Source organism: Cygnus olor, chromosome 5 (genome assembly GCF_009769625.2).
Source record: "Cygnus olor isolate bCygOlo1 chromosome 5, bCygOlo1.pri.v2, whole genome shotgun sequence".
NCBI lineage: Eukaryota > Metazoa > Chordata > Aves > Anseriformes > Anatidae > Cygnus > Cygnus olor.
Window position 1 is genome coordinate 41,118,948 of NC_049173.1, and position 17,852 is coordinate 41,136,799.

Below are 17,852 nucleotides of genomic sequence, written 5' to 3' on the forward strand. Positions count from 1 at the left end.
AGTGTAAAAGTTGACAATATAAGAGAAACAAAAGGAATAAAGAGAATTCTTACACAACACCGTGAAATTTTTCATGGAAATACCAGGCAGCAAAACAGGAAACCTAATTTTAAATCGGTATGGTTTTGAACTAGAAAGGCACATAATTTTAAGATGGCATTACAATTTCAGGATGTAAAAGCTACGTTGTTCATAAGAATACAGCCCCTGTAAAAGTTAATAGCACGGCTAGCCACTCCACAGCAAAACCAAAACACTATGCAGGCAGCTTTTAGGAGCGGAATAATAAAAACTTTTAGTTTTATGGCCTGCAGAGTTTGTTAAAAGGTATCGTGTAAAGTCACATAAAAATTATAGAGAAAGAAAAGCCTAAAATCATCGTAGGTGTCTACAGCTTCAAGGATTATTATTCTGACGTTAGTAAATACAAACATACAAGTTATTTTTGTCATCTGGTTTGCCTTAATCAAGAGCTAAAAATTCATTTATAGCACTGTACACAAATGCCATGTTTATATCAATATCATATGCAGCTTGTATGAAAAAGTACACATTAAAATTGAGAACAGCAATTCATGTAATGGTCAAAGACAACCAGTAACAAAACCACCAAATTCCAGTTGTCAAACACAATTTACTATGTATATTTCTTCTCTTCTTTGCTAAAACAGTAATTATTAAAACTAAAGTGATACGGGTGAGTGTTTATGACTTCTTATTAAAAATCCTGACTTAAAGCAGTGTTCATTTAAGCTTAAGGTTAAAGAAAATCATGTAGAGATCTCTGTGCGATGGCCTACTGACTTTATATCCTCTTGTCAAACCTCAGCAGTTTTATTTGCAGTGATACATGCCGGGGAAGGTTGGAGGTTAAAGTTGATAGGAGGGCCAACAGGAAAGCCAACCAACTTCTTTCAAAAGATTACAACCTTTAACATATTAGGATCTGTCGGCAGTTACTGCTAACTTGGTAAATCTACATTTGTGTACTCTTCTGTGAACTGATCCCCAAACTCCAGGCCAACAGGATCAGAAAAACCTAATTGTTACTACTTCCCTTCACTTATTCCTTCACAATTTTCTTAGTGTTTAAACTATTACTTTAATTTTTGACATTATATTGATGCTTAGCACTTATCATTAGTTCTCAGAAGAACATTAACAGGTAGATAGAATTTCTTTCCTCATTTTCATCAGCCTGTGTTTCTCTCTCATCCTGAAAATTGAAGGAAGGATTTCCTAGTCTAGGAAAGCTGACATTAAATGTAGTAGCAGCACACTGCATTCAACATTGCTTCCTCTTTCTTATTTTTAAGAAGTCATCCAGATAAAAATATTGACAAATAAAATCATACAATTACTGGATAGCTGAGGTTGAAAGGGACCTCTGGGGATTCTCAAGTCCTGCTCAAACCATGGTGAACTAGAGCAGGTTGCTCAGGGCTTTTTCCAGTCAGGTTATGAGTATCTCCAGGGATGGAGGCTTCACAATCTCTCTGGACAACCTGCTCCAGTGACAGCTCTCACAATATGTTGAAATAAGATTTCCTATATTTTGTACACACTGCCATTTGACCTGTCACTGGACAGCACTGACAAAGAGTCTGGTTCCGTATTTTTTACTCCCTCCCATCAGCTATTTATATACATAGATAAGATCCCACTGCTCTTCTCAGCTAAACAGTCTGAACTCTCTCAGACTCTCCTCCTATGTCTGATGCTCCAGTCCACTCATCATCTTTGGGGCCCTTCACTGGACTCTCTGCAAGTTATCAAAAATTATTACAAAGGTCTTATTTGTAATGATGGCGGTTTTACTTTTACTTGCTCTGAGAACAGTGCAAATTTTTACACTGACTTCAAAAACAAAACCTCTACAAAATAGACTGATCCAATGTAAAAGATAACATATTTTCAATGTATGTGTTCCATGACAGCCACGAGAATATTTCAATATAAAATGAATAAGATTATTCAGTTATCTGCATTTGATACCATTCAGACAATAAATGACTTTTCTTGGACTTCCTCTGAAACCTTAAACTTGCAGGTATACAGAAACAAGTCTACAGTTACCATTATAATTCTTCAGCTTTGCATTTTAAAATGAATAACTACTCCAGAAACTCTACACAAAATATTATTGTTGCTATGCAAAAACAACATAACTGGAAAAAAAAACCCTGTTATGCTTAACTCTAATACTTTATACAAAAGTAAATACACATCTACCTCTTTTTTTTTTTTTTCTCTAAGAGACAGACTTGGCTTTTAAGTTTCCCCTACTTCTCCACTCCCTCTTTGAAAACCGAGAAGAATATTTGGCAAATGCAAAGATCCTGCATTTCACATCACGTACCATTTAGCTGTTGCTACAATTTTAATTATGCAAAACTCAACGGGCTCTAATAAAATCTGACTAGGTAATTAATACTCTAAAACATACAGTGTGAGCTACTGAAAGGAATGTTCTACACATACATTCCCTCATGTCATGGAAAAGACTCATGCAGCGCAGTGTGTTTCTCCATAGGTACAACAATATCCCATGATGTCAACAGCTTTTTCAGCCTATCTGCAATTAACCAAAAAATCTTAACAATTTCCACTGTTAAAGTTTGTTTTCTACTAGTTTCAGTTCAGACCCACTCACTAGCATGTATCACAGCAAAATCAGGGAAAGTATTATAGAAAAGATATAAGAAATATTTCTGTCAAAAACAAAGCACAATTTTAAACTATTGTGTTACTGATGCGCCCAAAAGGACTATGATGACTATACGGTGTTATGTTTATATGTTTATATTTTATTTACATTTTTGTAATTCAGACATATATATGTGGTATCTGAGTGTACATATATAAATCCTAAGATAAGATCTATGTTACGATCCAGATGTTTCCCAGAGATGTGCACATGAAGGGGATTCTCCCACCCTGCCAATTACACACCTAATTTGGCGGTCTGTTGAAGACAGGGAGAGAGGCAGATGCAGAGCAGGCTAGGGGGAGCTTACTGCTATTACATCCCTGTCTTGTGGAAATTAAACAATAATAAAAAAATCTACAGTCAAGGGTATTAATTTTCAGAGCTCTGCATGATTATTTTACAGGGAAGGGCCAGAAAAGTGTAGGACAGACAGTACAGTGTACTTTTACAACCGGGCAAGTGTTTTCCTTAACAGTGAATACACAGGCTGTTCTCTCTGAACTTGTTCCCCCAAACATTTTACAGAGCTGAATGATTTGAGGAGTAGTGTGACATGATTTGTATTTTTCCTAGAATCCTATCCTTTATCCTCTTAATACAAGACAAAGAACATCTGGAACTTTATGTTATTTTCGTAACATTTTATGCCAAAGCACAGACAGTACTCCTGGATTATTTTTTATTTCCTTGACACATTATAAATGGTGATAAGAAAATGAAAGTTATGACAAGATCTGTGCTTAGGTTTACATGCTTGCTACAAGAAGGTTTTTTCATAACACAGCATATTCATACATCCATATCTGTAGTGCCTTTTATCCCAAGTTTTAAGAAAACACCTTATCAATTTGAGGTACTAACTATTGGGCAAATACACAAGGTCCTAGGGTCTGCCCTACAAGAAGTCAAATTAAACCTTCAGTCCTCTGATAATACATTTGCATACTTCTCTCTTGAACATTGTAATTTGAAGTAGTGGTACCAAACAACTACTGATAATAATCCTTCTAATAAAGAAATTTATAAAAGATCATCATCAGTAAGGAGAGTTATTTAGAGCCAGGAAATGTGATTTTTAACAAAAGAGAAAACATTTTAAAACCAACTTCATTACATGTGAAGAAGTAAAAATTACTGTGCCCAAATTAACAATACTGTACTGCAGTAATTTTTACTCAACAACTGCTTAGTGTGTTTACCAAGGTTTACTGACAATCAGTCATCTCTGGTACAACACATCACAACTCTAATAGCAAACAGTCATAAAAATCCAACCACACAAAAGACTAGCGAGCGGTGAACTATTTACTAACAAAAAAAGGAAATGCAACCAGACTCAAAGTTTGACTTGAGCTTCTACAAGTCCAAGAGAAGTGATCAAAACTGTAATGATTCTGCAAGAGCCATGAGCTGCAGACTGAAGAATATTAGATTGTACAGTACCTGCTACAGAAACGTTATCACACCTACCACGGCCCTACCATACCATGAGTGATGAGTGGGAATAAACAGACACAACCAGTTGACAACAGAAGGGAGTTTAGTGACAGAATGATGTGAAGCACTTCTTCCTCAAAAACTGAACACCATATACAGAAAGATTGCCAAACCTAATTGTGCATGTGCTCTGTAATGCTCTTGTAGTTTAGGTAGTTTGGAGTCCTCAAGCTTCAGGAAGCCTAGCAAAACGGTGAGGCACTATTCATTTGTGCTCCAGCTCAAGGTATCTTCTCTAGGACAGCATTTTTAAAGGTAGCATTTTCTTCTGCAAGTTCACGTGTACAAGCAGAAAAGAAACCTTTACTTTTCTTAAAAGACAAGTCCTCAACTCCAAGAACAGGGATGATTTTCCATTTCTATGATCTATCAGTCAGAGACAAAGTCAACACTTACATGAATTAACGATCCAAACTTTATTTTCTAGAAGATAAAACAAGACCCTAAATATTGAAGCAATGTTTTCATTATGAACATATTTCATAATGCTCTTGGGCCAGCAATTAAAACTACAAACTGACAGAATTTTAGCATTTGCTGAAAAAGCACTTTGGTTAAGTTGTTTCATCTGTAAAAAATACTCTACTACGCAAAGACAACTTCTGTGTAGATTCATTTGGTACTTGGCAAGGACAGACTAATAGATCAATGCTCTTGATGTGTGTGCACCAGGGTGAGAGAAAAAAAAATAAAAAAACCCTCCTCAGGCTAAGCAAGGGAGCAAAACTACTCTAAAGACAGCAGTCAATGCTGTTTGTAAACCACTGCTTATCACATGCAAGCTAAGTTCCCCCTAGTTTGCCAAAAGTGGTATAATCCAATAGTGCAGAACAAGTGCTTAAATAAACTTTTCAACATACCGCACAACCAACAACACTAACAGCAAATGCAATGGGAAGAGAGAAACAGAAACCAGAAATGTACTTTGAAACATATTTTCATGGGATATAACAGACAATTCTGACTAGTAGGAACCTACTGATTCTTACAAATAGTCAAACGGACTGCTAGCATGATGTCATTTATACTATTCTGTGGGTAATTGTGATAATACAATTTTACATTTAGAAGCTAACGATTCAACATTCATTTCTAGCCATTCATTTAAAAAAACAAAACAAAACAAAAAAACCAACACATAAAACCCACAAACCAACAACCCATCAAAAACAACATTTTTAAAAGCACAGCAAAGTAAAAAAAAAAACAAACAAGCAAACAATCAAACAAACAAAAAAAACAACCAACAGAAAATGTGAAGTATGCTTTAATACGGTAGTGTGTTAAAAGCTAAAGGACATATATCTATATACAAAAGATAAAGCTATCACTGCTGCGTGGACTGCAGAATGTTATCACTGCTATTTTTCCTCATCCTTGGAAACATACGTTTATTCTTAATACCATAAGATTCTGAAATTTTATAACATTTTGGATTTCTTTCAGATGAAAGTCCATTTTATTGTTTTTTAATTAAATCTATTTCCCCAAAAGGTCTTTAAAGGCTCTACAAACTACCTTGCATTTTATTATTGCTGACAGTTATCTAAACCACGCTTGAATGCCCTCTTTATCCTTTAGTGAACAATTGAAAGATCATATGCTAAAAAGACTTGTGCTTTCTCTTCTTCTAGCCCTATAATTAAGGCATTTTAATACATTTCTTCATAGTCATTAAGAGAGCACAATGTTAAAAATTAATGAAATGAGACAATTTTGAGTTTAACAACCATAAACACATACAACATAAATTTGTCTCAATTGTAGATATGAAAAAAAGCCTTCTTGAAATCACATGACGAGATTACTGAATTGTCAAGATTTTGCTTTTGCTGTCTAAGGGTATTTAAATGATGTATGGCAGCCTGACAATACTACAGTGTTGTTACATACCCTACAAGAGAGGTAAACATTTCTGTCAAACATTCAGATTCCATTGGTTTTAGTATGTTTTTGTTTACCTTATATATAAGCCTATGAAAAAGTAGTACTGCTGGATGCTGCTGAAATGGATGAGGAGAGGGCAGAAAGGAAACAAGACAAAGATGTATGAAGGGAAAAATCACAAGTTGATTGTAAAAATCTTGATATATAATGTAAAATACCACGACAATAACACCTACTTATACCAGTACTTTATAAACACTTAAACTAGAATAAACAAGATTTTCATAATTTGGATTTTTTTTTTCTAAGAAATAGTTCTCTATGTTCACGCATCACACGTTTTTGTGACAGACATGTTAATAAGTAGTTTTTTTAACATTGCGAAAGCAATTCTGTGTTTCCAAGTACATCATCATTAATTCTATATGCACCAATTAAATATAGGATGCATCTGTATTATAGCTATATCTTTACTGAGTTTTTCCAAAAGGTGTTATGAACAAATCTTACAGCTCATCTTTTAAAACTAAGTCAAGTTTTTTGAGGTAGAAGTTCTTTATGCTTTCTCAACTAAATGTTAAAATGACACAGTGAAGCATAAAGCAAGAAGATTACAGATTTTTTTTTCCTTAAGATAGACATTAAAAAAAAAAAGTTGCTCTCCAGAAGATTTTCTAGAGATGTCAGGCTGTTATATTATAAACAACCTTATTAGTCCTTTATAATTACAATAGGTACCTCTGGACAAGATCGAGCACACATGACAAATGCTTCTGACTTCTTTTTAAATCGAACCTGGAAGGTCATCGCTGAACAAACAGAATGCAATACAACCGGGGCCATAAATTGTGAAAGCTAGCAAAAAGGTAAGGTTTTTTGATATTAAAAATTAAAATTATTCTGTTCAGACTTTTCTGTATAAAATCAAGAAATAAGAGGATTAAATAGTTTTAAAAAGGCAAGTAGCTGAAGAGAAAGAAATCCTTCCAAACTTTATTACCACAATTTTTCTTTCTGCAGTTGAACCTGTATTTTAACATTTATGCAATGTCTTTAAAATAGTTGCTTTATTTTCTATAAATATGTTCTTAAAAATAATTCCTCAGTGAGGGTTTACCCATATTTGTATTTATTTTGTTCAGCATTATGATGAAAACTGTGGACAGTTAAAAATAAAAAAAATCAGTCTCAAACCTATGGGACTTGCTTGCTGTTATCCTCAAATGAAATCAGGAAAAGTATAACACACTACTGTGCATTTTTCCTACCATTTTTATTTTCTTTTAGGATCATTTAACAGTACTGGTAGTTTTGGATTAGATTTAATTTATATGGAGTTAAACAGTAACTTAAGTGACTGGAACTGGAAACCAATTGATGGATCTCACTTTTAAATCTCATATTTCAGTTTGGAGAGGAAATGTACGGATTGAATTAGAAAGCTGTAAACTCTTGATGAGAATTAGTGGTATAAAACAAAAGAAAATGAAACCTTCAGTCATTTTCCCTACAGTTAGGCTGAATGAAATTGTAAATCAACAAAAGATTTGGACAGTACTCAAATCAACAGCTTTACCTAATAAAAGTTCTAACAGAGCACTGAGCATACCATTTGAAACAAATATGAAATAAATATGAAATATGAATGACTTTAAAAAGAACCATATGAGAAGCATAACAGTAAAATCACCAAAATTCAAGCAAAGGAAATTCAAACTGAAATGTATGATGGGCAATTAAGTACCTATTTTGACAATTCTAAGTGGTCAAGTTTTTAAAGTATGACACAGAAACCTTAACCTATCTATATATGAGTGATAAATGAGGCATTTTGTGTCATTACATTCCCATAAATCACTTTCTTTAACTGCTGATGGCTTTTATCAGGTCTAACCTTTTCAAGCTTCTATCAGAGTGCTAACATTTTCAACTTTGACACATACGCAGTTTACAAATTCTGCAGCTGATTAACTCTGTACAGAAGCTCACTGCCATCATTGTCTTCTTCAAGTTGGGTTACAGCTTCAGTGTCTCAAAAACTCACATGCATCCTTTGTATGTCACAAAATCCCACTCAATGTATTGAGCTGTGTTGCAAAGGATATAAAATATTTCTCCTTTTGAAACAAATAAATGAGAATATACTTTCAAAATTACTCTTCTACAGAGAGCCTGAAATATATATACTGTTCACTATTTTAAAATCAACTAAACAGTACATTCCAAATACAGAGAAATAGTCAGAAATTAGTACAATAAAATGATCAATTTTACATTACTTTATTATTCAAATGAATTTGGGTTCAGATTGATACTCTTGATTAAATCAAAAATGTGGTGATCAACATCTCTGAGGTAAAGATTAACAAAATAATAAAAACCAACTAAATATTACAGCATATCATATATACTCTATTACAAAGTATTGCATTTATAAGCTGATCATGATCATGGGCCCTTAAATCATTTTGTGGGATTCCTCACTGAACTCGTCTGAACTATCTTGTAAATTTCAAAGGTTATAAATTGCAATATCTTGAAATTGTAAATTTCAAAGATTCAATTTCAGTACAATACCACAAAATGAATTGGACCACAATAAGCTCAGAACAAAATAAACGCAATAGCAAAAAAGAAATGCAGGAAATAATATTTTATCATGCTTAAGTGAGCCCAAAGATTTCAAGGAACGCTTGCTTTCCATAGGAACTAAAATTAAATTACATATTTACATGACATACACCATTCTTCCTACAAATAAGTGATAAAATAGTTGATAAAAATCCATCTAGGTGTCTACCTTCAAAAACTTTTTAATTTACTGTACTATATTAACAATGAGAAGCCAGCAATACAGTAGTATTTTGTCTTAGTAGCATCAGTACATAGCAAGAATGTTAGTAGGTTAGACAAAATGCCTGCATTCTCACTATTTTTATTTAAAAATGTGCAGGATATCATTTAATTCAGATGTACTTCGTCTATAGAAACAAGCAATGAAACATTCAAGGAAATGCACTTACAAGATGTAATTGATATAGACACTGAAACAAAGCTCAAGTTTGAAGAGATACTGTCTTTAATAATATTAGTCAGATTGAAGAAATTTTCATGTTGGTTGTGTGACCACTGGAAGCCTGGTACTTCAGATGGTATTAGTTTTGATACGAGCTAACTAGACATCAGACCTAAATAATGAAACCTGAAGAGACAGGCTTGGACCCCGCAAATAAGAATGTCCGCAAAGGCTCTTGTGCAGCTGATTGTCTCTCGATGATAAACAACAAATCTTAGAAAAACACTGGAGGAAGGAAGATTTTTTTCCAGCATCACAGCTAACACAGCCTTGTAACTTCAATATCTAAGGCCTATCTATCCATGACAAATTAAAAAGTTCTTTATTTCACTAATAATGTCACACATCAGAGAAGCTGTGCAGTTACACTTTGACAATTCAGATGTAAACCTTGGAATGTCTGTAAGTAATCATGACAAAGGCATATTTATCATTTAAAACAAAAAGACATGATTTCTTGATGTTCATATCAAAGCCTAGTGATGGATGAGAGCATGCTAATCAAATGACAAACCAGAAGAAACACAGACTCTTGCTATTTTGATTAGGGGAGGAAAATGAAGATCTCTTTCCCAAATTAAAATGCAAACATTCTAAAATTACACACAAATATATACACAAGTTTGTATAACACATTGTGTATACGTCGGAGCTTGGTATGTTCTCATGTAGCCATGCTACAAATATTGACTAGAATAACTGCCAATTTACTTAATGTCAGAAGTTGTCACATATAATAAAGAAAATCAAACATTGACGTTAATCAAGTCCAGTTAATTGCTTATTAATTTATATATTCAGATGCAATTTTAGCTTTTTTATATTAAAACTCCCCAAGTAACAAGACTGAATAATTTTACCTCTTCTTGTAATTTGTTTCCTAATGTCTTATTTCTAGGTTAAAATTATGTGCAATTATGCTTATGTGAAATTATGCTTATGCCATTTAAAGTTCCATAAAATTAATGTAAGCATTGCTGAAAACAAAAATGTGGAGTGTTCATGAGGTATGCAGTATTGCAAGATAAGCGTGGAGCTTCAGAACCACATTTTGATTGTGAGGTCTTACATTTTTGATACTCAAGTCATCTTATTTCAGTGCCTTGCTTTACGTTTACCCAAAATGCATCAAACCACTAATGCACATTTAACAAGAACTCTCCAGCATCAAAAACTTTGCTTACTAAGCATGAGAGTCACAGCTGCTGTCAGTAAGACAGACAAATCTTTATTCAGCTTGTAGATCCATAGGCACTGGCAATGTCCAATGATACTTTCACAAAGTACTTGTCAAACAATGGTCATCCAGCTCCTTGAGATCAATCTTTCCTTTTCCCTTTTAAGCAGTTCTCTCTCATGCCTTTTTCATTACAATTCTACAATGAGTGAATAACTTTTTGGTATCCACAGACAAATACCCTGGTCACTCCTGTTCTGAACAAAGAAAGCTCACTTTGCTGACTGGAGAACTATTCATAAACATACTTGTTTTTACCTTGCTGTAATTAAGAAACCTACAAATAAAGTACTTAACCAAAACAAACATACAATCTAGACTAACTGCTTTTTTTAAAAAGAAGATGAGTTCCCCCACATACAATTTTCAAGAATTTACAAGAAGGAACGTAAATCAAACTGGTGACACTGAGAGGGAAAAGGAATATTTGAAATGAAAATATTCTTCATCCAAAAATGATTATTTTCTTTTTGTTAAAAATGATTTTTTTATTGTTAAAATGATTTTTACCCAAACCTTTGAGCAGAAATGTATTTGAAATCAAGAATTATACAAATGCCTGTTAGAACTGTAGTGTTTAAAAAAACAGACCAACACCAACAATCATTTTGCTCTGCTACTCAGCAGCCCTAGTAAGACACACCTGATGGTGTACTTAATGCAACTTATCCATATATCCTAAGTGTCTCCTTTAAAACAAGATTACTGTCCTGGGAAAGCAGAATCTTGTGCCCTGGAAACACAGATCTGCACTGTACAATCTCACAGAATAAACAAAATGTGGGCAATTTCAATACATACTTCTCAGTATATATTGAAACTACTCTCACAGAGGCTGAAAGGTAATTTGGGACTCTGCAGTGAAACTGTATGCCAAGATTTCCTAGACACAAAGAATTTGTGAAGCTGTGTGTAAATGTGAATGTTGCCCATTAACCAGCCAGGGACTATTGAATCTATTCATTTTATACCTCAAATTTCTCTCAGATTGTGCACTAACCTCAACAGTCTTGTTTTTATGTGCTTTATTTACTGAGTCCTATTTGTAATCAGCTATTGACAATATTTACTTTTTTCTTATATTTGTACAAATATCTTTATACTCTATATATAGTAGTTTATCATTCAATATTTTAAAGTGTGCTTAAGACACAACTAAATTCCTCCACCTCTTGGACCTTTTTTTGAAAAATTTACTGGATGCCCAATATATTTAATATTCAATAGCATGTGAGAATAATTTTTATGCAACTCTGATAGTTAGAAAGATAGATAACTCAATTATTAGATCATCTATCAAAATATTCAGATGTGTAAGAGGCTACTAAAAAGATTGATGACTGAGAAAGTCCACTGATTCTCTAGCCATCATATTCACACATTTGGCTAGACAACATTTTTCGCTGCCTTCACAAGCAAGCTTCATTACCCATCACTCCACTGAAAAGAGTTTATTATGAGGATGCCATCTTGGCAAGACTATTATTTAAATGATAAATGTTGGGGGAAAAAGTGTGTCTAGATTTTTTTTTAAGATGAGCTTTTTGACAGATAAAACAAACAGCATCTACATTTCTAATTAACTTAAATTTGGCATATACAAATACAGGTCAGTAAAGCTATGATATGCTACTAGATTATCTTCTGTCTGAATCTTGCCCTTAATTTGTAAAATGTAAATTAACTAATTAGAAGAAAAGCAGCATTATTTGTGACAAAACGCTCCTTCTATTTCTTTGCTTTGTGACATTTATGATCAACTGTAGTCCTTCATTCTAACTTCTTATAGATAGATAATTGTACTCACACTAATTTATTTGTTTTCTATTATTTTAAACCACATGAAAACTTGAGATTTCTGAAGGGAAGGATGAACAACAGACTTTGCAACATGCAGCTAAATTACATCCTTGCCAGCTTCATTTTGTTTGCAATATTATGCTGTTTGCATGTACATGTAACATGAATACAGGTGCGAAGATACCACTTTCAATATGCAAGCACCAGACTCAAAGGGAAATATCTATAGAAATTCTTAAAAAATTACTGAAAATCTCTGTATCCTTTCTGTGCATGACGTATAGTAATAATAATAAACTTGTGTTTCATTCATTAAGAGTTAAATTTCACTTTATATTCCTACTTCCCTCCTCGTCATTTGAAATGGATTAGACTAGCATAGCAAATATAGAGTTACATGAAGCAAGGGGGAGTTGGTCATTCTTGAGTTTCAGCCTAGCAACGTGACCTTGTTAAATAAAAAAAATATATGATATCATAGTTTACAGGAAGGGATTCTTTTTGCTTTGGCTTGGTTTTTAACTATTACTAGATAGATAAAGACTCAACACTAAGAAATACATTGAAAATGTCAGATGTAAATGTCAATTAAAAATTACAAGGAATTCTGAAAGGTAACGTCTGTGGGGGGTTGACATACTTTGACATAGTGGAGTGTCTGCAACCAGGCCTTTGGCAAGCAGAGCAGGATCTATGCTGTCAGCTCTTATCGTACGTAAACTTAGATGCTTGTCTAATCTGAATGAGAAATACCACGAAAATTGGAGCTGAAGCCTTCCAGTAATGTAGATGGAAGTTGAAAATGCTCTATCTGCACTACACAAGTCTCCTGTGACATGATAATATTTAAGACAGTACAGAAAAATATAAGGCAAAAAATAATTTAAATAAAGCTTTATAGTACCTCATTTACTACTTTTTAAGTTAAGCATGTAACAATCTTGCAGTTAAAAAGGCTTCAGTGGTTGAATTGAAATTATAATGAAAATCCCATTTTGATGTCCATCTTATAATATTTAAAGAGAAAAAAGCATGAAAATGTAATTCAACTGTAAACACTAAACTGTATACAGTATGGTCTGTTTGTTTTGACAAAAGGAGTTTTGATACAAAATAGTCTAAAATAATCAGCACAACAATTAATGTTATAGCAATGCTAGGCATGAGGCGTGGTCTTGATGGAAGACATCTTCATGGTCTGTTATTCAGTCACTTTATTGAATGAGGTTATGACCAGTAAAATGTGAAGATGTTACTTCTGTGCTAAAGTAAAAAAAAAAAAAAAAAAGAAAAAAAAGGCATAAACTACATGTTGATTTTGATACTGTTTACGTTGTTAAATAAATAAAGCAATGATTCACTGGAAATAAGCTAAGTGTATCTAGAATATTTGTGAAGTGCAGAGGTATGCCTCTCTGTGTGTGTACGTATATATCTGAGAGGAGAACACAGAATTTTATCATCTTCACAAATTAAACTACTGAATACAGTAAACTAGTAGAAAGCATCATCTCACTGCTTTTGATTCTTGTTGTCTAGAAACAAACCTATCTTACTCAGTGCTTTTAAGGTGAGCAAGTTGGCATGGCAGATTCTAAAAGAAGTAAATTATTTTCATAGAAACATCTATACCTAGTTCTAAGTTGCAAAAATCATCATAAACCCCCCTCTTCTGTCTACATCAATGTTTTATTTAAGATTAATTTACTAATTCAAATGGAGTCAGGAGGGAGAGAAGAAGCAGCAGAGCAAAATCCAGCATGTGTGAAAATCTAAGAGCATTAGATAGCTAAACAAACCTTAAGTCCCTCAGTGTTGCAGTAAGGTCAAAACCTTTCAGCATTGTACCAGTGTGTCGAAATATGTCAACAAACCTTCATACTGCAAGAAGAAGAATGACCTTTCAGTTCTTTATGTTTGGGCTGCCAGTGAAGCTTTGGATACTGGGTATGCATGAACAGTTTTCCTAGCTACTTGACAAATACAACTCCCAAGGTTTCCTCCAAGTCGTTATACCACTGGCTTTCAACTCACCAGTACAACTTTTTAAACAATTTTCAATTGGATCATATTGATACTGTTATAGAACAGACATCCATAAGCCCACAGCATGATTCCCTCTTCCCCTACCACCTACAATCAGACAACAATTATTATTTAAGCAGTCTTCATAGTACTTATGTCAAACCATTTTAAACAGTAGACCATAAAAAAATGTGCATCATTTTGATGTACTGATTCAGTCTGCTCACGTACGATTCATTCTTAGAGTCAACTACAAATGAATATGAACAGAACACTCAAAAAAGTTTCAAAAAGAAACTAATAGAGCAGATGTGTTTGTAACTGAAATGAATACTATATATATATTTTTTCTTTTCACATTTATCTGAAAGACCTTTTTTTGTTCTACAGGACTCTATGGTAATTTCATTACTAAGACTATTGGTTATAAACCAAAGTCTCAAGAGCAGACATTGTATTAATTAACAACAGATTTAACCATGAATTTAGGTTTCAGAAAAGTGTGGCTACTATTTTAAAATTAATTATGAGAAACTTGCATTTATTCTTTCAAAACAAACAAACAAAAATAATGACATTTAGACTACAAGCAAAGGGGGGAAAGGAATTTACTACAGGCATGACTTACTATTCTTAGTCAAAAAGAATGAAATGATTCTCTTTCACTGTGTGAAATTACCTTTAGTTTAATATCAGTATCAAATATGACATTTTCCTACAGTTTCTACATTTCCCTACTCTCACATGTATAGTAAAGTTTCTTTAGCTAACAATGGCATCAAACTTTCTCCTTGTACTCTAGAAACTACATTCCAGAAGGTACATATTTCTTAACCAGGCTTGCAGAAGGTACAAAATATAAACTGCTGTATTTGAGTTTATACCTGCTTACATGAAGTCACTGTCAGTGTCCACTAATTACTATTTGAACTGCATGTTATGTTATGCATATGCAGTTGTCTTGTTTACATAGTGGCAGTGAAAGCTGCAGCCTGCTCGGTGGATGCCATTGTTTTGGAGGAACAAACAGGTAGAAGGAAGGGTTTCGGTGAGTACATGAATCATTTTATACTAAGTTTGTTCAGTATGCAAGATAGCTTTTTCCTAAACATCACTCTCCAAAACCAGCCTGGGAAAACGCAAGACTGAACTTGCTTTTTTCTGTTTATCAGTGAAAATTCTCAATATCTAAACAGTGTCCTAAATTATAGCTGTGCAAACCCACTGACAAAGTACACTTTGTGCATTTTTAATGTGAAGCTTAATTTGAAGATGAGGTTGCAGTGTAGCACTGCAACTGAAAATTGCTTAACAATACCATTGATGTATGAGCCATAAAAAACCTTGCTAAGCTGTCCCTGCAGAACTCAGAGTAATAAAAAGGTGTTCTTTTGCACTGAGGTGAACAGACATGGTTGACTGAATCTAGGGAGCTGTTCTGTTAAATGAGAAAGTGCCATTTCTTTCCTGTCAGTACAGGCCAATTTAAGACACTCACAGATTTAGTTAGCACAGAATACAGGACTTAATGAAACATACGCATTACAGCAAACAAACCATAGCTACGTTCAAAGCTTTCAGTCAGATTGTGTGCAGAATTAAATTTACATCTGTTACAGATGTGGAAAAACACCCAGAAACTATTCCAGTCTCACGCTTACTTTTCACAGAAACAAAAAAAAGCTCCATGGAAAAGATCTAAAACCTTTCACATTCACTCCTTTCAAAATATCTAGGCATGTATTCCTATCCACATCTAGCAAGTGATGTTACAGCTTTTCTCTGCAATTTCAAATGAACTTTAACTTCAACCAACAGATCAGGTTTACAAAACCCTGAAGGATGGGCTGAGTGTCATGATACATCTGTTATGAACTGATGCATCTTCTCCGAAAGATTCCTCCTTCAGGTGGAAAGGAAAGATACAGGTACATATGAATTGACTCGGAAGCTGGTTCTCACTTGAGAGAACCTTGGATAGGCTGATTCATTAAACCATTCAAAACTGATTCACAGTTTGTCCAGCTACACCTGTCTTTTCATATAAATAGTTTCAGAGAGGAATGAAAGTTAACTGTCTAAGCTACATGCAACCTAATCTGTCATCAAGCATTCATTAATCCAACTGCTATTATATTAGAAGAACCTGTAGTAATTCAGAACTCATTTCAGAAGATGCAATAGTGTTAGTTTAACCAAGCAGTACCAAAATTAAAACTAACAGGATTTGTTTATTACAAAACAAAACCAAAAACTGAAATGAACAAACAAATAAAAACCCAACCCAACAAAAAAACAAAATCACTGCCACCAAAACACCCCCCAAAAATAGAATTATGCCTTATTTCCATAGTTAACCTAAGATTAAATTCTGGGTTTAGGGAATAACACATCTCAGTAAGGAGACTTCTAGTTTCCTTCATATGAATGTAAAGTCTTTATATATGTAAGAATCACCGGTTTTTCTAGTTGCTTTCTATAAAATAGCTATAAAAAAAGATTAGGCAAAATCTGAAAACTACTTCCAAAACATTTCTAATGAACCCTATTTCAATTCAGTCTAGCTTTTGCAACATTAAAGGTACTTTATTAACAGCTCAGTGTTATCCTATTTTTGAAGTTGCAATATTAATTATCACATGATAAAATCAAAATTAAAATGAAGTTAGCTATGTCTTGGTTTCCTGATACAAGCATAAGAGAAGTTTCTTTCAGAAATGTCAGGTTCAAAGGATACCCAGTATTTTCAAGTTTTTTATACATTATAGCTCAAGCCAAAACATAGATAGTCATTTTACTTAGCACAAAAAGACAAATACTACAAGTTCGACTTTGCAACAGCAATTTTACTGCAAATCTGAAATGGATCAATGCCTTCATCCCACTTGTCTATTTACCTTTCACCCCACCTCAACTTTATACCTTTATACTCATGTTATCTATTTAAAATTCACTTAGAGCTGCTTTCCTCTTACACTATCATGGATCCCCTCAAACACATACCCACTGAAAATATTCTAGCCAGTATATTTAATAGGTTCCTCACAGCCTAAGCTACTCATTTACACTGATGTGCAAGTTCGGCACCAGTTGCATCAGCATCTTTCCTGCCACTCTCGTGAATTGCCTAGATATTGTTATATACTCGAAATTGTTTCTAAGTCTCATACTCTGGTTATATATCTCACAAATTCTTGTCTATAATTTTCCTGTAGCACAACATCTTTGTCCAACAATGGACATTCTTCCTGAGGTTCCCATAACCTCAGTTCAAGTTCTCCAATTGACTGCTTTCTGGGATTATCAAATAAGCACAGGCCCTCCTCATATCAACAACTGTTTTGGCAGAGCATAATCATGCATTCTGACAGTGTTATTCTCAAAATACAGTTTTTCTATCTCTGCTGCATCCTATAGAAACTGCTTTTAAGGGCATTTCCCACACTAAGGCTAGCAATTTTCACGTTGGCATTTATTATTTATATTTAGCTGAAATACTGATGGTCACCACAGACTGGCAACTGATGTTGGCATATGTTGTTAGTTGCATGTTTAAACATGTTTGTGCCATCTTCTCCACTACCCTCAGATTTCACAGAAATGACCTTGTAAACACTAAG

At 33.8% G+C, this 17,852-nt stretch overlaps 1 protein-coding gene across 5 annotated transcripts in view; it reads right to left on the reverse strand.

The window, feature by feature from the left end:
* Positions 1-17,852, reverse strand: part of CDIN1 (CDAN1 interacting nuclease 1) — a 126,025-nt gene that overhangs the window by 43,981 nt on the left and 64,192 nt on the right. Inside the window, exon 11 of one of the 5 annotated variants that reach the window (XM_040557522.1) lies at positions 11,490-13,470. The exons of the other annotated variants lie outside the window; for them this stretch is intronic. Coding sequence (XP_040413456.1) covers positions 13,422-13,470 — 49 coding nt within the window. The 3' untranslated portion in view covers positions 11,490-13,421. Of the gene's footprint in view, positions 1-11,489; positions 13,471-17,852 lie in introns of those variants that run through there. 5 annotated transcript variants of the gene reach the window in all.